We start from the raw sequence: 24,867 nt of genomic DNA on the forward strand, positions 1-24,867 counted from the left end.
GTTTTTCCTCATAAAACTGTATCTTGATGTGAGTTTGTTTTTCATTAGCATCGCAAGATTTGTTTAGTTTACACGTCCGTAATGCACACCCGCCTTCAGGGTCAAGAACCAATCAAATTTTGTGAAGACAAGCGACCTGAGAGCGCGATTCGCAACGCTGCGATCGCTYTCGCGTCCCGTGTGTCGGGTTTCACCCTGGCTGCGACGACAGCCGTTAATCGCTGTAGTTTGTCACTGCCCGTGTGTCGAGCCCTTTAAAAGTAGTTTTAAAACTAAATCCCAGCAAGTTTAACCCTACTGCGAAAAGCTCCAAATGCTAAGCTGCTAGCCAATCAGCGCGAGCAGGCTGAAAGAGCATCTACTGTCTGCCAACATTATTCACACAGCGTGCTCTGCGGTTTGAAGACAGCCAGGGTGCAACTCTCTTATGACCGGCTGAAGAAGCTGACAATTCAAACAGATAAGGACTAGTATTTGCAGTGTGACAGCAGTACTCTTGAACAACCTGAAAGTAGGGGGGGGAAAAACATGCAAAGATACCCAGAGATGTTTCATTCTTAATTTACAAGCTGTGGAACTTCACTGTGCCTGGCTGTGAGAGGACGACAGAAAACCCAGGAAAAGCCTGAGTGGTAAAGTGCATCACTTTGAAAATGCAGGTTTCTTACATGAGTGCAAATTTCATTTTCAGTGCCCTTTTATCTAAGCACACAAAATCTGTTATAATGACAGCTTTTAAAACCAAACTGGGAATGTTACAAACAAAAAAGAGAGAAAAAAAAACATAATCACAGAAATTTATTTGACCTTTAAAGAGCGCGTACAGTAGTAGTCCATCCAGTTCAAAGATGCTGCTTCTGATATTTTCAAAGAAAATGCTTCCCTTCTGTGTGATGACTAGCTTTTTTACCTCATAAAGTGTTGCTATCTTTAGGGGTGGGGGTTGTAAACTATTTTTCAGTGCATCTCAATGTTAACATGAACTATTCAAGGTTCTCAAAATGTCATAAAATTTAAAACAATTAAACGTTAATAGTGTTATGTTGATGAAGCGCAAAGGGAGGAACTTCGAAATGTAAAAGCGTGGCGCCCAGACGATTTATGACACAACAAAAAGGCACATTAACAAGATGACTAATCAAAATAAGCGGCACTGCAGGAAGTACTTCAGTTCTATAAAGTTAAAGCCGTAAAGTAAGACTAAGAGATGCTGTGTGCATGTTGGGCACAATGTGCTTTCCACCAATAACCTAAAAACACAACAATAGTTTGACCGTATTTGTCAAGTTTTCCAAAATAACCTTAAAAAGGGAACAGTTGTGTTCACAAAGGCAAATAAAACGTCTTTCTGCTTGTGATGCATCTGTTAGTCAGAATATATCATGAAGCTACGGGTGACGAAGTGACAGAGAAATGTTTACATTTCAACTCACTGATGTAGGATCTGTTGTAGATTAATGGAGTGAAAAAGTCCTGTGCCAGGATATCTATCAGAGACATTTACATATCAGAGGTGACTGCTAATGAGAAAAATCTCAGCATGAAAGTGTAATTACTTTTACATCACACTAGAGCAACAGCACGTTAAGATCTCTGCTTCCTGAGCCTCGACAACAACAGCTAATTGCTTTTACTAAAGATAACTGTTCATGGCTGTTTGCAACTTTAACACGAGACTAAAACACAATCTAACCAAAGGAAAAAAAATACAGGATATGACACATGGAGATGACTTAATTTAACTGTTCATTCAGATTTCATGTATCATATTTTAATTATATAGCTGCGTGTTTGAATTTCCTGAATAATTGATGTTGCTTGTGAACTGATTCAAGTGAACGTCAGTGTGCGCACTGATTTAGAACACGTGTAAAATCATTTTTAGCAGGAAAAGTATTCCCCAAAACTAGCATGAATTTTACATGAGCGTGGTTAATTGACAGAGAGTTAAAAGGATATTTGTCTGAGAGGGGGCGGAGTTGGGAGATTGGGCCGGGATGATCCTCTGTGGAGAGGCGCTCATCCGGCCTCACGCTGAGCTCCGACTTGTGCTGAAGCCCATGAGCTTCGGTGGGAAGATGGACCCCGACGTGCTGTTGGTTTAGACTGTCAGCCGCACTGGCGGGATAAGGGTATGCAACTTCACCGATAACAGCCCCAAACTGTCCACAAGGGCCTTTAAAACCCAGCAAATTAGTCTGCAAATGAGCCAGAAAATGTTTCTGCTAATCCGAGATCTGAGCAGAAACCCTGCCAAAAATAAAATAAATAAATAAATAAAAAGACGGTAAACAAATAAATAACTTCAGAAGGAATACTGGGGGTGAAAATAACCACGAGAGCTTGGAGACGGCAAGTGATTTTTGTAAATCATCATTCTGCCTGATGCTCTGCTGCCACAGCACAATCCCTGTGACCGTTTCAAAACAAGATCCCACGTTGAGCTGGATAAGGAAGTGTTGAATTTTTGGACCCCAGCAGTAGAAGACGTGGTTTCCCCCTACAGCATATGATCGCATTCTCTGTCCAAGCAGCCTGAAGGCTATGATGCAACATTGGCATTGACAAAAGCACGTTTCCCTCTGCAGGTAAACAGAGGACATTAATGAAAAATTACTGTCATTGTAATAATATCTGCACTAAAACGTCTGACGTCCTGCTTTTTGTTCAGATTTCTAGAATGAACTGACCCAACTCCTTTGAAACGTTACAAATGGGAGTCATTTCTTTTGAAAAAGAAACAATTAAAATGTATTCAACTCATAATTGGATTTCTGGTTTTAGACTGAAACAATTTAGAAACAAATGTGACCTGTCACACTGAAACGAGGTTTAAGTCTGAAAGTGCTACAGCGTTTTGATTAAAACACTTACAAAAAATTGCATTTCGTCAAAATCTAAGAAATAAACGCCTTATTAATGTTTCATTTGAATGAACTGTGTGAAATATAATCATAAAACAAATTTTTCAAGCACTGTTTTGAGCAGAAGCAACAAAAAAAACTGATTTTTGAGGAAAAATGCCTTTAAATTTTGAGATTTTCCCTGTGAGCTAGCAAAAAAGTTTTTGTCTCTTTCCAGCCGGGAAATGTCAATATTCAAATATTATCTGAGGTTTCATCTTTATAATGAAATAAAAAATTTCTCATAAAATTTACATAAAATTAGGATTCAGACCAAATATTAATTTATTACTGTAACCAAAAAGACAAAATAAAGCATATCTCTAGTTCCAGTTATGATATCAGGATGATCCAGGTATCAAAATCTAGCTTTTAAAGCAGGAATCTGAAAATGTGATTAAGTCATTTTGACCAAATTTGACTTAATCCTCATTTTGATATGATGGGTCACAAATTAAACAAATATTTAAAAAAAAACCTACCTCATAATGACATTAATCATTGTAATAATTATCCTCCACTGAAAGTCAAACAGATTATTATTTTAACCGTTATATTATGTTGTTACTTTTGTGATCATTCTATAGGAAATCTTGTTTCGGTGTTCTCACCACATTGCTGTAAAAACGTAAAACAACCTTAATGAATCCAGTCCTGCATTGTGGAGAAATCTCATCTAATTAGAGGTCTGATGCTGTTTCCGCCCACCGGATCCTGATCCTGAGGGGAAAACGCTCCGGAGAATCGGTTCAAAGTTACCTCCCATCCTAAAACGTGGCGTGAGCATCAAAGTCATTCGCTCCGACACCTCAGAAGGGCGTGGCCATCAGCGCGGTGGTATTTCGGTACGCGCAGCCTGCGAGACGCGGGATTAAGTTACACAGGGTTTCGTATCAAAGTCTTAAAAGAGATGTTTGTTCCGTGGTTATTTTTAGGAAGCGTATCATTATGCAAAAGGATACATTTTTAATGTGAAGTCTTATTTCCTTTCATCTGTTGTGACTCAGCCGCCTGGTGAATAATGATGAAAAACATGCGGGACATTAATTTGTGGAAACGATTCTTAAACGTATTTTAAACATTGATGAGCTGATGTTTCTTATGAGTGTTACTAAGTCTGTTTTAACACCACCTGGGTCAATTTAGAATAAAAAAACAGAAAGAAAGTGGGTTTTCTCAAGAACTGAATCCCTCAAATCCCTAATAGCAGACACAATGCTAAATACAAAAGCACAGTAGGTGTTTTTGTAAGAAGGAGAATGTGGTTTGAACCTGGAATAATAGAACTGAACAAAAGGTTCTTTCAGGACGTGGACATGTGACAGCTGATGTACTTCCCATTCAAGTTCAAATCTGCCAGAGATTTGCTTTTACAAAGCTCCTCGCTTATTTGTGCAGCGTGTGACATGTTTCATGAGGAGCACCTGTCTTTCACAGACAGTCGTGCGACGTTCAAAGATTCAGTAACTAAAAACCATCCTGGCGCTCTTAACCTCAATCTTTCAACATTTCAAAGTCACTCAAGAATCTTACACCCCCCCACCCTCCCGAACACAGGACCCGATGCAGGTAACAAGGGAATAAATCTCTGTGGAGTTTAAAACTTACTGCGGGAGGCTTTGTTTCATCATTTGTTTTATTTTCCATTAAAAGAGGCCTGTATAGGAGGAGATTTCCAACGGGAAAGTTGCAGATTTCTGCCACCAAATGTACAGCACTCCCACATCTCCATCATTTCTCATGTAGGACGGAACGCTGTCACTATACCTTTGTGAGTCATATCTGTCTGATGCATTCATATAAGCTGCAACCTCACTGTAACTTTTCACTTTAACAGGCAGATACCTGCATGTTCAGCTCAGAAAACAGACTAAACAAAACAATTAGCATTAAAATGACAAATATCGTATAGGCGTATACATTACAAACTAAGGAAAACAAATATTTGCTTGCAAATAGGGGAATGACTGAGATGCATTTTTTAAAATTAACTGACAAATAAAAAAAAAAACAGGTGTCATGTAGTCAAAGTTGCATCCTACTGCTTTGAACACATAAATTCATTTTCATTCAACTTAGGTCTAGTAGAATTCCTTAAAGGGATCCCCGATTAGTTGTAACATTAAACTTTATTTAATAAACATATATTTTAACTGTAAAATAAAGACTGTAAAAATACTGTAGGATGTTTAGTTTTTATCATTTTTAAACTAAAAGTTTTAAAATATATTACACGGACGGGGCCATTTTATTTACATGCAAAGCATTCTGGGTAAATGATGACGTGGATAGGTCCTCAGTTCGAAGCTGCTAGCGAGCTATATCCACCCTGAAGGTTAATCTTGGACAATATCTGATGATCGACTCTTTTAAATGAAACCAGAGAGCGTTGACAGAGAGGAGAAGGTAGAAATGACTCAGCCTGGAACTGAAAATATGGATGGAGGACCTCAGTTTAGCTTGTTTGTCGCACTAGCACCGAGCTAATACAGATAAGGCAAAATGGCGTCAGTGCTAGCACAAAGGCTAACAGGCTAAGCTGAGATTCTTCTTCCATGAAGCAGCTCTGTTGTCCTCCATCCATATTTTCAGTTCCAGGCTGAGTCATTTCTACCTTCTCCTCTCTGTCAACGCTCTCTGGTTTCATTTAAAAGAGTCGATCATCAGATATTGTCCAAGATRAACCTTCAGGGTGGATATAGCTCGCTAGCAGCCTCGTACTGAGGACCTATCCACGTCATCATTTACCCAGAATGCTTTGTGTGTAAATAAAATGGCTCCGTCCGTGTTAAAATATATTTTTAAAAATGTACAAAACTAAACATACTACAGTCTTTATTTTACAGTTAAAATAAATGTTTATCAAATAAAGTCTAATTTTACAACTAATCGTGGATCCCTTTAAATGATTTGTATTCTCTTCTTAAAGGGGGGTGTTATACAAAAATCGACTTTTATGAGCTTTATGTTATAATGTCATTCCCTATCAAAAACATACCCAGAGTGTTACTTTGACCCATTCATGCATGTTTGAGAAATCCTTAAATCTACCTGGATTTGCCTCAACGCTTGCTGGTACAAAGCTCCGCCTATTTGTACATAGCTCCTCCCTGAAGCTCAGTTTCAGCCTAGCTCCCGCCCCGCAGGGCACCCCGTCACCTGAAGCATTGTTGTGAAGACGTGCTGAAGTGGGAGTGTCAGAAACGGTAGTAGGTTCTTAAAGAGACAGAGGCAAGTTTCAAGGCATTTATAAAGGCTATGATTTGGGCAAATTTATTTATATATAGAGCATTTTCATAACAGCTGAAGGTAACAGCTGTTTGATTACAGTATAGAATTGAACTGTGCCTTGAAAATGCATTCCCCCCTCAATTTAAAACAGTGTTGTTTGTTTCCTTTAAATGGTTTAAATTCTTCGTGGTTCAAAATGTAGTAGATTCAACTTGAACCCAAACAAAAATATTACACATAAAGAGTTGCGCAATTCCTTAAAATAGCCCATGTCTATTCTGGCTTGAGAAACACAACTCAAAAGACAAGTTTAGGCAGTTAAACTCAAGGACTAAAGCAATCTGCTGCGACAGTTGTAAAACTCTAATCCACCATCAGGGCTGTTGATTCGTTGTCGGTGACGGTCTGTGTATCACATAGCATGTGGCCAAGTCTGTCATTATCAGAAGTAGTACTTTAGCTTCTAATAGTGATGATAAATTAGACTAAAAACTGACAAAGAAATGGAATAACAATGCTCATGAAAACAACAGTCAAAGGAATGGATTTAAAAACTTACTGAAAAATTAAAATTCATATGGTATCTAGGTGAAAAGGGGGAAGTAGGAAGATCTCAACAAGCAAGCTGCTTGTTTTCTGCTGGAAAACAAAATGCAGCTGAAAGGTTGTGGGAGGACTTCTTCGCAAACACAACACATTTCTACCTTCAGGCTTTGTCCATAGGCAATATAGCATCCTGCATTTGAGAAATGAGTAATAACAGAAAAACACACTTCAAAAGCTACATCAAACAGAGGAGTCCAAACGTGCGCCTCTCCACCAGCACAGAACATTATTATTAAAAAGAGGGACTTTACATAAAACATCTGCGCTCTGGATTTTATAAAGTAAAGACACAAATTGTTTCACCCAGGTGCTTTTCAGAATGCGATCAAGGTTTGTGTTTACAACAAATACACTGTATTCAGTGAAGAATACATCTCTCAGGAGGACGTAGGGAAAAAGCTCAAATCAGAACACAACTAACCACCCACTGGAACTAATTGCATTCAGGTTAAAGAACAATACCTGCATCAGTCACATGAGCACTTTTTTAAATCAAAAATAAGTGTAGGCTTTAGCATGTTTTTTTTTTTCTCTACAGGTTATGGAACACACGAATAATTCCTCAGCAGGCTTTGTGGTTATCTTCTGGTGCCGGTTCTCATGGTTACAGAAATGTAAGAGCCCAGCCTATGACTATGGGGGGATGTTGGGATTAGAGCACACATCTGGATAAGCCGTTACTGGGTGAAAAAAAAAACAACAACAAGAAAAGCAAGCCTCTTCCAAACACAGCAGACTGCTTTGACATCTTGCTGTTTCGGCTCAGCACAATGACTCAGCAGTTAACGGCTGCTGGAAGTGTCTTCGAGGCGCTCCCTAGAGACCGCAGCTAGCATGGGTGGGATGCACACACACACAGCTGCAAGTGCTTCGTGGATGCACTTTGAAATGTACTCCAATAAGCATGAACATGACTACATTATCACCTCTGTAATGCTACGTATAAAGCCTCTACATGCTGTCAAAACGCTCCGCAGGGTGTGGACAACAACCATCTAGGGACTCTGGTATCAGGACATTATAAATGGATCCTCTGGGACCTGGGAATTGTAGGGTGGGGTCTGTACAGATTGGTTACAGATGCCATCAGACCCCATCAGATCAGTCTCTGGGGGATTTTAGTCTCACTGAACGCTTCGGTTTTTGGCAAGTTTCAAACTGGCATCCATGTAAACACCAAGACTAGTGCTGTACCAAACGATTATTTCCTAATCGATTAATCTAACAATAAATCTATAAGTTATTCTGATGTGAGTGCACTGGAAATTTAAAATGTTTTCATCAAATTAACAAGAACAGTTCTTTAATATTGTAATATTTTCTGTAATCGTTTTTTCATGGACACAAAACATGCACTCTAGAGTCAATTCTTTAACAAAAAAAGCTTAAAAGATTTAACATCAACATAAAATCCCAACCAAAGCATATAAAATTCAAGTAAAAGAAATATAGTGCAAGATGTTAACAATCTAACAAATGAACTAAATCCTGCAAATTTCAAGTCACTCTGGAAAAACTATAATAAACAAATAAACATTTATTTATTATTTTTTATTTAACATATTTCTCAATATATAAAAATTACCAAATATCAAGACAACATCCAACTCTTTGTATTGTAACATCAGTTGTGTAACTTATTTCTTTAAGGTGAAAACTGTTGAAAACAACAAGACTGTTTTGTCTTATTACACAAATTAAAATCCAGCTCCACGTGTTTCTATTGATGTCATTTCCCCACTAGAAACATTATGTGATGGAGGTCCATGGAAGGCAAATATGTTTAAATCAAATAAACAAAAGAGGATGCAGTTAAAATAAATAAAAGGTATTTAAGCTACGTTTTGAACATCCAGAACACGTCCAACACTTGTTGGCTGCTTGTGCTCTTTAGGTCAGACGTGTGTCGGGAAGCTCCTCTGTTGTTTCAGACGCTGGGGGAACTGGGAACGTGGCTCGACCTAACACCGGCCTCTCTTTAATGGTGGATGAAATAAAGAAAGTGGTGGTACTTTATTTACTTTGAGCAAGCAAATGTCGTGCTCACAAGATAATTAATCCACCAGATAATTCAGAGGCGGTCTGTTCGGTAAATTTTACTCCAGGAGCTGCGAGGCTTGTTTTCAAGCTTCAGACTGAACTGAAGCAGCGGCTGCTGACGTCATTACGCTCTTGCGCGATGCTGCGTTCAGGACAAGCATGGAAAACTCACCACTCTTATGCCAATGCAGCCGCAATGATTCATTTAGGTACCGAAATGGAATTGCATGAACATTCACGTGGTGGTTATGTAATACAGCGAATCGATAATAAAAAATCTGCGTCGACAAATTTACATAATCGACGTCATCGATTATTTCAACTAATCGGTGCAGCCCTAACCAAGACGCAAGTTCTCCCTGCAGATTATTGAACTAGAGCAAGACTTCCACCCTACCTATCAATGCACTATCACAGCTCAGTGAATATTCAGACACACGAAGGAACAAGCCACTATTGAATTCCGGTAATCTGAATAGCTCTAAGTATTTGCTCAATTAGCGTTTTCCTAGATTTTCAGTTTATTTTAGGGGCCATCAGAATAAAGGCTAAAATTGTCCTCACACAGAACTAGAAATATATGGAGGACCGAAACTGACATAATTAGAAATAAATGCAGAAATATACAAATGGAGCAATAAATAAATAAATACACTTAAAATGCACCAATTAAATGAAAAAGGAGAACTTTACCTCATGTTTTATAATTTAATTGACCTTCATATAATTTTTTTGAGATTAGTTCCAATAAATTGCATATTTGAGCATATGTATGCATGCTTGTGCTGCCTCAGTTTAGTTAAAAAAAGGCACAGCTAAGTGTTTTCCTCCCTGCCTTTGTTTTAAACTTAACTTTAAACTAAACTGAGGCAGCACAAACATGCACAGTAGATCTGCACATGGATCCTGCTCCTTCCTGTCTGTGGACCAATAATAGAGGAGCTGACCCAAGAAGGACCGCCCACCTTATTTACATAATGAGGTAGAAATGCATAAGGTAAAGTAAAATCAGGAGACAGAGAAATGTTAAAGCAACACATGGAAATAAAGACTTGAGAAATTTAAAAAAAAATTAAATATAATCATTTAAGAAAAATGCATGTACAAGTAAAAGAAAAAACAAAAATATATATATTTTTAAACAGTACTATGTAAGTTATGTGTTAAAATATTGGAACTAAGCTGTAAAAGTAAATATGAAGGTCATTTAAGTTATAAAAAGTTCTCCTTTTTAATTTAAGTGTATTTATTTAATGGTCCATTTATATATTTTTGCTTTTATTTCTAATTATGTCAGATTCGGTCCTCCATAGACTGAATCTTAGCAAAGAACATTGCAAGCAGCAGGACATTTTGTTTATAAAACAGACGTGATTGCCTTGAACTCACAGCATCAAGAAAATTGTTTTAAAAATACTACAGCTTATTTGCATGCATTAAAACCAGGGTCAAGTAAGTCACATGTAAAGGGGGAGGGGGGAACTGCCCAGCGGCTTGAATACATTAAAGCTGAGTAAATGGTTTGTTGATTTAAATAGATTAAAGCACACACAAGAAGGCCTGCTCGATGGATTTTAATTAACTTGCCATATATAAATTGTATGTTATCTGGCTTTACTGAATTAAATGCTGAATACAAGTGCTATTTCTGCTTGGGTGAGTGGAATAAAGGGCCACTTAGACCCTTGACTGGGTCTCACAGAGGCATGTTGCTGCAACTACGGGTGTTTTTGGATACTTTCCAGCATACCAACCTCTGGACAGCCCATCCGTGGGGATTCTCTTTAATTATGTACAATACAACCAAATTTAGGGCCCCTGGCATCTCGGATGATCAAGCCGAGGGATGCCACGTTCTCCCCGAGTCATTCAGCCAAATGGATTCCACTTGCAGGAGTGATCCATGTCAGTTATAAGAAGGAGCTAATATACAGCGGGTAAAATAAGTATTGAACACGTCAACATTTTTCTCAGTAAATATATTACTAGAGGTGCTAATGACATGAAATTTTCACCAGATGTRGGTAACAACCCAAGTGATCCATACATYCAAAGAAATCAAACCATAAATGTCCAGAAATGAAGTTATTTGTAATAATGTAGAATGGCACAGGGAAAAAGTATTGAACACACTTACTGAAATGTATCTAATACTTTGTACAAAAGCCTTTGTTGTCAATGACAGCTTCAAGACGCCTCCTGTATGGAGAAACTAGTGGCATGCATTGCTCAGGTGGGATTTTGGCCCATTCTTCCACACAAACAGTCTTCAAATCTTGAAGGTTTCATGGACCTCTTCTATGAACTCTGATCTTTAGTTCTTTCCATAGATTTTCTGTTGGATTCAGGTCAGGTGATTGGCTGGGCCATTCCAGCAGCTTTAGTTTCTTTCTCTGAAACCAACTGAGAGTTTCCTTGGCTTTGTGTTTGGGCTCATTGTCTTGCTGAAATGTCCAGCCACGTTTCATCTTCATCATCCTGGTAGATGGAAGCAGATTTTTATCAAGAATGTCTCTGTACATTTTTCCACTCATCCTTCCTTCAATTATTTGAAGTTTGCCAGTACCATATGCTGAAAAACAGCCCCACACCATGATGTTCCCACCTCCAAACTTCACTGTTGGTATGGTGTTTTTGGGCTGATGTGCAGTGCCATTTGACCTCCAAACATGATGTGCATTCTGGCATCCAAACAGTTCAATGTTGGTCTCATCTGACCAGACTATATTCTCCCAGTATTACACAGGCTTGTTTAAATGTTGTGCAGCAAACTTTAAAGGAGCTTCAACATGCTGTTTCTTCAGCAGTGGAGTCTTGCGTGGTGAGCGTGCATACAGGCCATGGTGGTTCAGTGCATTACTTATTATTTTCTTTGAAACAATCGTACCTGCTAATTCCAGATCTTTCTGAAGCTCTCCACAAGTGGTCCTTGGCTCTTGGACAACTCTTCTGATAATTCTTTTCACTCCTCTGTCAGAAATCTTGTGAGGAGCACCTGGTCGTGGTCGGTTTATGGTGAAATAATGTTCTTTCCACTTCTGAATTATGGCCCCAACAGTGCTCACTGGAACCTTCAGAAGTTTAGACATTCTTCTGTAACCGATGCCATCATTATGCTTTGCAACAATAAGGTTGTGAAGGTCTTGAGAGAGCTCTTTACTTTTACCCATCATCAGATGGTTCTTGTGTGATACCTGGTCATCATTTGGGACTGAACCAGCTGATATTAACTTGCACTGACAAGGGGCAGGCTTGCTTTCTAATTACTGAGAGAGTTCAGCTGGTGTCTTGGCTTTCCATGCCTTTTTACACCTCCCTTTCTTCATGTGTTCAATACTTTTTCCCTGTGCCATTCCACATTATCACAAATAACTTCATTTCTGGATATTTACTGGTTTTCTGGTTGATTTCTTTGTATGTATGGATCACTTGGGTTGTTACCGACATCTGGTTAAAATTTCATGTCATTAGCACTTCTAGTAATATATTTACTGAGAAAAATGTTGACGTGCTCAATACTTATTTTACCCGCTGTATAACGTGACACACTCTGAAATGCAAAACTCTTCAGAAGCTTTTCGGGAAGACAGTGCAGGGCAATTAGAATCTTTGCCGCTGGTGCCTTGATGAGTTTCTCTATCTGGGACCGCCATATAAATCTGCTGTATAATGTTTGAGTTAGATTAAAGCTTGATTTTGCATCTGGGGAAAAAAAAAACAAAAAAGATTTTTGGCTTTTAGCACATACAACTTAATATAAAGAAAAAAATGAAATGATCCAGCTCGGCAGAAAATGAGGGAAATATGCAGAGACTGGCATAAATTATAGACTCCAAAAGGAATATATGTCAAAAAGAAGCATATCCACAAAACGCAGCCTGGACACTGTACCCAATTTACTTCAAATATCTTTTTTTATCTGAAGAGACGAAACAAGAAACGTCAAAATGTTTCCAAGTACAATACTATCATGTAAGAAAGTTATAAAAAAAACAAAGAATATCTTAAATCTGCTGTTTTCTTGTAGCATTGTTTTTGTTTTATATTAAGTGAATCTTTGATCAAAGGCCATTCATGTCTTCAAGGCCAAAACAGAAACACCAAGCCACAAAAATACTTATGGCTTCCCACATTCTGGCATTGAAGGCACAGCAAGAAACCTACCAGACCATTTTCTGCCAGTTTTAAATACGTAGAGGCTGAAACACAGAAACCCAAATAAAACAAGCCTGCAGTCACCCTGCCTATCACATGAGACTTTGTCAAAGTTTGGATTGATGTGCAAAACTCATCATTATCCTGTTTTTAGCAACTTAAAACCTTTTCAGTTTAAATGAAATAAATAAAATGGTGAAACCAAAGCATATATATCTAATCCTTTGAAGATTTAATTCCCAGTTGAAGACGTCAGAAACTAAACAAATTGCAACTAGTTTTTTTGATATATTACTTTAATCTAAAAGGTTTTTTGATCCTTCAAAAACATCCAGAAACTGTTTATCATACTTGAAAAGCAACTTCAGATTTATGTAACCTTATTTAAAAAAATAATAATAAAAACAAAAATCAAATGAAATGCCTTCAAAATAAAAGTTTTCGAGGGAAGATGGTCCTACCGTTTTCTGTGTTCTCGTGTTCGGTGTCGGTGAGTGTCAGATTGGAGTTGGCTCGGCTGGAGAGGCACGAGCTGCGGCCCGACTTGGTGTTGCTGCGACCCCATAACCTGACCGCGTGTTCCGGAGACATGATGCCGTCGGTCTCCGTGTCTGCGTCAGAGCCCACGCTGACGGAGTAATCACGGTGAGGCAGCCCCATGTCAGTCCTGTACGTGGCCACGTGTGAAGGGAGGGCTTCTCCAAAGCCAAGGTCCCGAAGAGAGAAGTCTGCCCCTGCAACACGACAATTACAGAACTCTGGGAATTAACACCAAAAAAATAAAACAAAAAGATCCTAAAATCTGAAAAGCTTTTCTTTTAGACAGAAAAAAATTATATTTAAAAAGCTTAGTGGTTATTGAGTACGAACTAGAGATTAACCATAAAATCTACTATAACATCTAGAAGGACATTTATTCAGTGGTTTGGAAGTGAACTGAACATGTAGGTGTATTGAGTATTGGTAATATTAAAGTAGACATATCCTCTTTTTAAATCCTTCCTTTTCACATTGAAATCATTCAGTTGGGGTCTTTATAAAGTGGAACTACAATGCTTTGGTTTGAATTCCTCCTTATTTTAACTTTACCAGCTCCTCTTTCACCACTTTTTTGGTGAGTGCCTCATAGCAGCTGGTTTTGTTACTGTTCCTTTAAGATGCTTCAGGCCCCGCCCCCCTCCAGCTTCCAGACCGGTCCACTTCGGCTTGAAAGAGAGAGGGTTTACATTTTCTAGCAGTGCAGAAATGTCTTATTTACAATTTAATTAAAAAGATCTCAGAAACAGAAGACGTTCATCCAGCCTTACATGTTGGAGCCAGAGTCTGACCCAGAACCAGAGGAGAATTAAGACAAGGAAATTGTAGTTGGTAAGTTCAGACCTTATTAGGCAAATCTGTTGCAGATAATTTGATGTAATAGTTCAGAAAATGTCATGGAAAATAAAGAAAACTGAACAAACTTGTCACAAACAGAATATAAAGAGACTAAATTCAGCTTTTCTGCCTCCTAGAGACTCCAAGTACAACAAAAATCATTCAGCAGCTAAAAAAGTGGATTTTGCAGGATATGTCCCCTTTAAGTACTATCCTCTTTGGTAACTACAGCCTCTTTGTCAGTGCACCTTTAAAAGCATTCAACTTAGACTTATTTTATCTGAAACTTTTATTCTGAGGAGTTGTCAAAGTTTCTACATTGTTTTCAGTTTTTGTCTCGAAATACGAGCAGCTTTTAACACCAATTAAACCCTAAATTTTCTGTCAAGAGTTAATCTAAAAATGGAGTATTTTGTATTTAACAATATTACGACCAACAATGAGGAAAAAACTCATCGGTTTGTGTAATGGTTTGCTTGTTCCCAGGGTAACTTGGCACTTAGTGTTATGTTTTTCATTATATTCTCAATACTTTGTCTTCCTGATTTCTACCATTGTTTCCCTCAGTGATCCCAGTTGTCATCTTTTGTTTTCATCTGCCTGCAACATGCAATCAACCCACCTGTCTTACATTCAGCAACCTCCTTCCCGGCACTTATTCCTTCGTCTTCTAAGAATTGGTGTTCTTTCCTTTAACTTTCAGGTTGACCTTTAATCAATAATACATTTGTGCAAAAAGGTCAAAGTCTGGTTTCCTTTTTACAGAGTTTTCACCACCATCAAGGGCAGTTCGAACCAATTAATAACCAGGCTATGCTGAGTGACCTCAACTGAATCCTCATTAAAAAACAATGATGACTGTACAAAAATCCCTCCGTAATGTGCCTGTTAATCAAGTTCAGCTAATGTTGTTATAGATCAGCCTGTTGACGTGAATTATGCTCTCATCAACTGACAAAACAGCGCCGCGCCTCTGATATCTGTCTAACCTTGCCGGCCGAACTCGTCCACTTCATGATGAACCACGTCTTTGACCCGGCTCCCGTAGGCCATCCTCGAGTCGTGGTCGAAGGCTTTGAGGGTTTCGCTGGAGCTGTAGGATTTCGTGTTGGGTTTGCCATCTTCGCTGTCCGCCGACGAGCTGGTGTACCGACGCTCCGTGTCCTGCCGGGTGGTGAGCGAGCGATAAGGTCTGCGTTCCTTCACCTCCATGGCTTGCCTCCTCGCTGCTTTCAGACTAAAATGCGGATGATGACTCCTGTTCAGTTTAGGTGAGTCTGTACAAGATAGACACACAAAAATAAACACATTACTGAATGCGATTGCAAATTTTTTTTTATTTGCGACAGAATTTTATTATTTCAGAACAAATGAAAGGCTTTATGTATAACTGAGTTAAGGATGTGTGTGGTTTTAAGGACTGAAGGCAGCCATCTTGAATTAGATTTGCTTTAAAATAAAAAGAGTTGTAGATGTTATCCAATGATTGTTTCAATAAAATTCACCCAGTGAATCACAAAACTTGTTTATAACAGATTTATACAAATTTGAACATTTTCTATTTAAATTAATGTGTTAAAAACCTATCATGTTTTTTACAAAAAACATTTACAATCACACAAAGTCAGGTTATAATAAGATAATAATTAGATTGTGACAATGCTAGTCTTCTTGTTATAATGTGACATGTGTGTAGATTGTGAAAACATTTTGGTATGTGAATGTGACAAAATAAAGAACATAAAAATATTGCATAACATGCCCTAATGCATCTTTAAACACAAATCAGTTCAGGTAGTTTATTCATTTCTTTTAAAAAACAACGTAAATTCAACATAAAAAATACAAATCATAAATTAAATGAAAGGTAGCAGGTAGTAGATTTATCTACCCCTTTTTCTCAAATAACTAATTTCAATCAAAAATAATCTTTAGTTTATAAAAAAAAGAAGAAAGAAAAAAATACAAAGGTTTAAGTGCACTAACTCACACACACACACACACACACTAACCTATTATGTCACTCTATCCTTGTGGGGACTTTCCATTGACTTCCATTCATTTTTTGGACATTTTATATCCTAACCCTGACAATTTACCTTAAAATTAACCTCACAGGTACCTACCTGACCATAAAACTAGCCTAAACTCAATTCACACCTTGGTCCTAAAACTAACTCCCCACCCAGAATCAACCTTCGAAGTCGTGTGGACTGGGACAAAAAAATAAAAATAAACAAAACACAGGCATAAACATTGTCCCCTTTTGCTTTTTGGCAGCGAGTGATATACTTGTTTGTGAGAAATAAATAAATAAATTCAAACAAAAAAATGGATAATTAAAAAAAAGTCAATAAAAACTTTACTACCAGAAAACACATGTTTATATTGCCAATTAACAAAATCACTGCAGAAATCCATTCAGTGCGGTGCAAATGCAGGTTCCCAGCCAGTTTCTGCGAGGCTCAGCACGCAGTGAAAGAACAGGGAGTCACCGGGATTAGATCTAATAAAACATGGCACAACAAATCTTGCATCTATAAAATTTACGACACAAGTCTCCCACAAATATTCTACTTTATGTGCCATACAGAGGAGCCGAGTGTCTGGCCTGTGTAAAAGTGACAGGTGTCCTTCTATGACTTGTGTTGTTTACAAGTTACAAATCATCAGAAGCCTGAAATCTGTGGTGCCAGACACATCTAGGGCTACTCTGAACCAGCAGCGGTGATTAAAATCTGCATCGTAAAACCTCAACTGCCAAACAGCACACTGAGGAGAAGATCAATAGGGAGGGGGGATTTTAGTATTCAGATATGCACCATGCATTTTTTTTCCCCTTTCTTGCCTTCAAGGACAAAATACTGAAGAGAATATAGGAAAAAACAACAGAGTTTGCTGCGTCAGTGAAACATAGGATAAATCGATGGGTAATTGTACAGTAGTTAAGCAATGATGCCTCACATGCAGCTCATTTAAAGTGACCACGTGCTTTAAGACTTTGAGTTGGATTAACGCATGTCAATGTGCGAGTAAACTGTATTAAAGGTTTGGTCACAGTTTATTTTAAAGCTTAGGAGGTACCCAATAACAAGTGAGATCGTAGGAGCTAAATGCACTCCTTTGTTTTACGTTAAAATACTCCTAATTACGAGCTTCAAACCTGGACACGCGTGCCACAAAATCCTGCTTTTATACTAGTTGCCTTCTGTACGCAGAAACAAGACATAAATCAGTGAAGACAACAGAGTTCTTTGAACAGGAGATAAAAACTAATCCTGGCAAATCTGTGAATTTTATTTATTTATTTTATTTTTACCGACAATATGCTGTGTTGTTCAGACCAAGTTTTTTTTGTTGTTGTTTTGTACAAGATAAGCTCTTTATAAAAACTGTATGAGATTTAAGCTGGACAGAACAGTAAACAATAATCCTTAGTGAACTATATTTGCCCCCTGCGCTGAAAAAGGAAAAAAAAAGAAAAGTTTCATTTGAGACATCTTTGTTGGCTTTGCGGGGGTTGCCTTTTTGTATGTATTGACAGCTGAAAAGATCTGGGTGATTAATGATTTGAGGCCACATGGGGAGGGGGTGAGGAAGAGGCGGTGGGGGGACGGTGCCACTCTGCAGTCATAAGAGCTCTTCAGCTGCTCCTAAGATTTCAGACGCATCTCATACGAGTTGCTAATTTTTACATTTAACTCAAGACCCTTGACGATATGCAAATGTGATAGGATGCAGGGGGCTTTCCAAAGTTTCAAGAATGTTCTGTAAAGTGTTTTTGTTTCCAAAGAGCTGGGTTCAGTGCTTTGGCCATCTCTCTTCTGCACAAACCTTCCTCCTCATTATTAATCAGCTCCTCTTGCAACGAGCTGTACTTTTGAGACCATGGGAAACCCAAGAAGGGTTTTCAAAGCAGCATTATACCATACAAGATGACAGATGAAATGCAAATTTCCTTCAGTCCTGGACCCATATTCATCTTCATAAACAAGCTATAAAAGCACATCATCTTCACCACCTTCTATCTTTGCAGTTGTGTTCGAGAACAGCCCGGGCTGTGTTGTTTTAACGCACTCGTGTGTGAAGATAATGAAAAAGAGTTGATTCAACCAAGATCCCTAATCGCTCAATAAGAGACAGGTAATAAGTTATGTAAGGACTTCCACTGAAGTGTTATCATCTCCAGATAAGAGTTGGCAGGCTGTGGGAAACGTCTTGAAGTAATGAAAGAGAAGGTTTGTGGGAGAACCTTCACCAAGACTCAGAAACGTTATGAGCTAAGACCAGTGGAAAATAACTGCCACTGATTGAAATCTCTTTAGAACAGGATAAGGATCGTGCTTTCATTTCAAAGACAAAGTTCTCCTAAAGCCTCAGCTGCAGAGCTTAAGCAGTGCCAACAAGGAAACTAACTGCATATCTTTGCAATGATCCAAAATCAAATAAGGTCTCTCTGGATGGACAAAAGAAAAGATGGATGGTCTGTTTTCTTCTTTAAGGCAATGACAGAATCCACCTTTTTCAATTTCATTATCTACACTGTGGTAGATTACAGTTGGTCTGCGGATGTAAAGGAACTGTACAGCAGCGGTAATGTTCTACAAAGAAAGCATTGCAGAACGTTTTGAAACTTGCAGCGATGATGGTTAATGTTTATGTGGAGGAGGCGACTGCAGACTGGAGCATTCTGAAGCAGGTTTAGACCTTCTGACCTGTTTCTCACGTTGCATTTAAAAAGAAAACTCAGCTAATGTGTTTACTAAAATGCTGTTCTTGGATAAGAGCAGAACTTTTCCAGTTAATAACAAATGAACAATTTAAAACCAGTGGTTTTGACCTACAGTACAGGAACATGGAGATGTGAGTAAAAACACTGGATTATTCTGAGGGAGAACATTTATGTGAGGTGTAGGCTTATACTGATCGTTGGGGAAAAGCCTATGTGTCTAGAAGTGTAATTTAGATAATGCCTATAGTTTTTAACACTTAGGTTGGTTAGATTTTAAGCGTTTTCCTATAATGTTTCTGTTTTTGAACTTTGATTGATCACAAATGCACTGAAGCCAGCCAATAATGCTTTCTAACATAGTGCTGTTTAGAACACCCCCACATTTCTCTGCTCTGTGACTCTCTCTCTTACCAGTTTCAACAGTTTCAGGTTGACTCAACTCCTTGCAGTACCTTAGCTGTTACATAAATCACACCGAGACGGGAACAAGGCATCTTAGGGAAGCTTCGCAGTGTTTTGTGAAAAGGGGCTAAAGTTGGAGAACTAGGGGTGCTCAAATAAATCAGCACCAATTTCCTTAATTTTGGGTGATCGGACAATACTTACAACAGAAACCGATTTTATCAGCGGATCTTGTTAGTGGGTTTTTTTGTTCATTTTTCCTTAACTGACCTCAAACCTTGCCATTTTGTAGAAGCAAAATACTGCTGCGCATTTTATTTTTTGTAAGAGGCTTAAAACAGGTCTGTAGTCTAATCTGCTGTGCAAAGTTTTGATTTTTAAAATGTTAAAAATGAAAGACTTAAGGAACTGATTTATTTTTAAGTTTAGCTAATTTAGTTGTTTGAACAGCAATGCTCTAAACTTTTCATTTATACTTCAGAACACCTACCTCAGGTCCAGTTAAAACAAGTTTGTAATGGTATTTTTCAATGCGTTTCAGTCAAATAAGATTGGAACATTGAAGGTGCATTGTGATCTTATAACACCTGACAGTGTCAGTTATAAAAATAAATATCTGTATGGGCAGGTCAGGCTTCGTAAAGATCAATAATCGTCCAGAAAACTGCAATCGGTGCACCCCTACTGAGAACTAAACCTAAAACTACAGTATTTATTCATGTATAATACGACCTTATGTATAATACGACCCCGCCCCTTTTTTGAGCTTGAAAAGCATTAAAATTTTAATCCACAAACTACCTCCAATTTCATAGAGACTTCAAGATTTTTCAGCCTTTGCAGTCTTTATACATATCAGTAAAATGATCATTGGACTGTTCTTTTTATTTTAACAACATATGTACTAAAAGGTATTTTGACAACAAATATATATCAGCTGTAGCAGCATCATATGAATTCTGGCATTTTACACATAGTCCACCAGGAGGCGCCAACACAAAACTCAGAGACTTCACATGAGATTTGGGCCATCTTGTGGGGGAAAAGCAGATTACTTCCTACTTGTGAGCGCCCCGCCTGGTGGGGAAATGTTTTTTCAGGGATACAAACTTTTTCAGAACACTGGTAGACGGCAGCCATTACAGACAAACATGTGTTTGTTGTTATTCGAGGAGCGGCTCAGTCACACGTTAATGTCATTAGTTCATTATCATTACTAAGGTGCAGGAATACTTCCCCCCCTTTTTTTCACATCATGTCGCCTGCCTGGATCTGTTATCTCGCCTTGAAGCACGGAGCAGTGTCAGAGGTAAGCTTGCTTCAACTGATTTTACAACGCGGTCTCATTTCCAGACTCAATAATTTTGTGAATGAAGCTGATATACTCAGTTAAAATACATAAGTAAAAATATTTATCCGAGTATAGTACTACCCCCCAACTTTATGGATGATTTTATGGATTTAATTTTACAAATTATACTTGAATAAATACGGTAGGTGCTGCAAAATGTTTGCTTTACAACATTTCAGCAATTCTTATCACATCCACTTTAACAGAACATTTGAACAAATTATTAACAAAAAGATGCAACACCTGTCTGCATAACCAAGCTCAAAGTACAAGCTGACTTTAACTTTTACGTTTGCTTTTAAATACACATATTCTTGTCTTGTTTAGCAGGAGTGACCATCAGTTAAAGTAAAAAGACAGAAATAAACGTAAATTTTCTTGAACCACAATAAAATCTGTCAGACCAATCCATAAAAGACACCCCCTGGAGTTTAAATGGCTGAAGCCTCTGTTAAAAAACTGTTGAGGCCTTTGCAGGGTGGTTGTGACCAGTGCTCCTGTGTCAGGAGTTAAATATGGGGTCTAAATAGGCGGGAGGCGTTTTGTGGTGCGATATAAATGCTAATGGCTCTGCACTATCCATCAAACAATTAGCAGAGTGATGAGAATTGCTATTCAGTGCTGGTGCTGCATATTAATCCGGCCTTCACTCTGCATGGCTTGCTTTTCCATTGTAGGTGCTCCCTTACACGATAAAGATTGTTCAGTGGCCAGGACAAAACACGAACATTGTCAGGCAAGACAAAACAAAATAAAATACACAGACTCGCACAATGCTCGCTGGGTCCCTTAGAGAATAATCTGAACTGATTACTACTTACTTGTCTGTGAAATCACATAATTACTAATGAGTGATGACATTTTTACACAAATGACATGTTGTACGCACGCTAAAGAGATCTACTGATGAGGATATGGATGTTCACAATGTTTAACAAGCTAACTTTTTCAATCATAGATTTGGTATATTTTTTGAAAGGATTTAGACAAACTAGACAGTTTAAAGGGGCAATATCATGTAAAATCAACTTTTTTGAGTTTTGTATCATGTTATAATGTTATACTCTCATAAAAAAACATGCCCAAAGCCTTACTTTGACTCATTCATGCATGTCTGAGAAATCCTGCAGCGTTTTTAGGAAGCCATGCTGAGGAGCAAAACGACAGGTGAGGACCAGAAACGACTTTTGGGACCAGAAACGCCCCTGGGACGTGTCTTTAAGCTGAACTTCCTCATGGCAGAGCGCACCCCCCTCCCCCCCCACACACCCCGCCCATGGCTCCTGTAGGCTCTCTGGTGAAACTGAAAGTGAAACTTAACCGTCTGCTGAGCTCTCAACATTAGTTCTCACTCAGTGAAGCTCTTTTCAGATTAAAAATACCTTTGAGGAAATGTATTTTCAGATGCCAAGTAAACTGCGTCATTGCGCGCCCCCAACCCCCACCGAAATGGGCAAAACAGAAGCGGAAGGTGGTTCTTAAAGAGACAGAGGCCAATTTCAAGGCGTTTGGAAGAGGAAGTGATGAGAAGATAAGTTTATTTTCTATTTAAACATAAAAACAGCATTTTAATAACAGCTAAAGGTGACATAGATACTTTATTATGGTATAGTATTTAAATGAATGCCTGAGAAACACATAATATTGCCCCTTTATCAAACTAACTTTTTCAATCATAGATTTGGTGTATTTTTTGAAAGGATTTAGACAACAGTTTAAAATAATAAACTAAAGACACAAGCAGCCTCTGGAGCAACTTAAGGAAACTTGGGCAGATATCAAGAACATTGTCTACATCGTCCATTGAGAGCCAGGAGTGCTCCAAACAGGCACCACTCACTCCTTTTCTCTAAGATTTTCACATGCCTCAGCTCTATAGAAAAGCTTCCTCCCTCAACAGAAAGGTGTGTTTTCAATAGAGACTCGGGTGGATGTGGTGGTGGTGGTGGGGGGAGGGGGGGTAGCTAAATGGCTTGCCAGACAGAGCTGAATTTGGTGGCACTAATGCAAACCGGAGGGGAGTGGAGGGGGGGGGGGCACAGAAGCGATGGGGTATCTCAGCAGCCTCCTTCCGGGATCAAAAGCGAGCCCCAGAAGCGCATTAACCAGAATGCATAAAAGCCCCAACATAAACAAAAGTAGCCTGGGCCCATTGGTGCAGCATGCTCCCTGCTACTAATCACTCTAAGCAATTCAAGACTCAGTCCTGACAGCAGGAGCTGCCAGTGGAATAATGCTTTTAAACCAGCCCGGTATGAAAACGGGAGAAGCAGTGTGTTTAGATGAACACTGCTGACCTAAGCAAAACGCAGCTCATAAGGATTGATCCGGGGTTACATATCCTAAACTGACTTAATGGAAATAAGTAATAGGTACTTGTAAGGTTCATACAGTTCTGAGGAACAATCAGGAAAAGAAATTAAGTTCAGGCAGGTTTAAAAGAGAACCTTTGTAGAAGGCAAGTACACCGGTGTTGACCTGCCTCTCATTAGTCTGCAACTAACGCTCATTACCCTGCAAAAGTCTCGACATGTGCTTGATTTATAGTTTGGCCCGCAGGAGAAGCAAACCTAATACCAGCTAAGCAATAATCAACTTACTGTAAACTTGCAACTGTCAAAGTCACTGTTATAAATATTTGAGGTTTGCAGCTGCAGCCCGGGGAGAAAGTCTGAGAGACCAGAAACGCTGCAAATAAATGATGCGGTGAACAAAAATATTTTAAGTGCCGTTTCCATGGCTTCAGGACGGGTTCTGTGGGATTACAAAAGAAACGCCTAATCTCACTGTGAGCACCCTGAGATCAACCCAATTAATTTGTGAGAACAGAACAGAGAAATGGAATAATGAGAACCGAAACATGAAATATTTTATTTTTTAAATAAAATTTTTTACACTAAAACAAAACAAAACAGTGTGTTCAGCTGGTTTTTATTACAATGATGACAAAGGGGCTCACTTGTGTCGAGTTTTTGCTCAAATATCAGCTTGCATTAATTTTTTAGGCTTCTTTAGCTTTCAGAAATGATCATTTAGTCTTACCATTTCTTACCAACTCTTGCTACGTTTATGGCAGAAAAACAAAAATGTACACTTTAAGAGATAGGTTACTGCTTTATGATCAGTCAATTTTTATTTAAAGTGCATGTGACATCAAATTTTTGTAATACATATGAATGCATTTTTGAAAAGATGTCATTGACAAAATATTGCAAAATAAATTTCATGTCGCTGAGATGAACAGTTAAGATTTTTGCCTGTAAAGTAACAGGAAGTGATGTCAAAGGGGAATGTCTAAATGTAAACAGAAAATTGCTACAACAGCCAACAACACAGACTGTAGAGAATATGTGTTTAAGTTTATTTTGAGTCACTATCAGAGAGATGAAGAGTCAAAGTTCAAATAATGTTTTAATAAACAAAGACCAGAGAGTTTTCTTTTTTAGAGTTCCCCTTTGATGTCACTTCCTGTTTCACTTTGGCTGAGTCAATTTCAAAAGAAAATATGCCAGTTAAGGGACAAAATGAGTAAAATTGTGTGTATTGTTCCAACTTTCTTAAATATACAGATGTTTTCTTTGACTTTTTGTATTTGAAGAATATGCATGTCACAGGCCCTTTAAGTTTTGATACAGAACAAACCCTGTACCAAAGCCAAAGTGTTCTGCACAATAATAACAAAATGCTAAAGAGTAATACTAGTTTAGAAACTGAAGCTTATGACTCATGTTTTTTATGCTTGCATAGAAAAGCACAAAATAAATTTCTGATGTTCTTTGAATGTAATGTTTATAGAATGAGCCACAGATGTTATCACACATTAATGGCACTAATGATCTTACAGTCTGAGGATCCAAACATGGTGCATGAATAATGTTTAGCAGCACAACACGGTGATTCAAGTGTAAACTCGGCTAATTCTGTTCAAATGAATTCATCCAATACACAAAAGTAGAAGAAAAACGAGCCAAACAAAGAGAAACATCCACAGTGTATCTCAAGCAATCAAGCCAGATTTTGGTTGACTCGTGGCAACCAAACGTGTCCCACATCTATCTCCAGTGACCGCTTTT

The 24,867-nt window shown here is 38.3% G+C and overlaps 1 protein-coding gene across 11 annotated transcripts in view; it reads right to left on the minus strand.

Moving 5' to 3' along the window:
• The window catches only part of tenm4 (teneurin transmembrane protein 4), a gene marked incomplete in the record, with an annotated part of 177,421 nt that overhangs the window by 109,647 nt on the left and 42,907 nt on the right, over positions 1-24,867 (minus strand). For all 11 annotated transcript variants that reach the window (XM_014027265.1, XM_014027266.1, XM_014027267.1 and 8 more), the window contains 2 exon segments: positions 13,397-13,669; positions 15,299-15,586. In XM_014027265.1, the coding sequence (XP_013882719.1) occupies positions 13,397-13,669; positions 15,299-15,521 (496 nt within the window).

This window comes from Austrofundulus limnaeus, unplaced genomic scaffold, assembly GCF_001266775.1.
Source record: "Austrofundulus limnaeus strain Quisiro unplaced genomic scaffold, Austrofundulus_limnaeus-1.0 Scaffold627, whole genome shotgun sequence".
In the NCBI taxonomy this organism is placed as follows: Eukaryota; Metazoa; Chordata; class Actinopteri; order Cyprinodontiformes; family Rivulidae; genus Austrofundulus; species Austrofundulus limnaeus.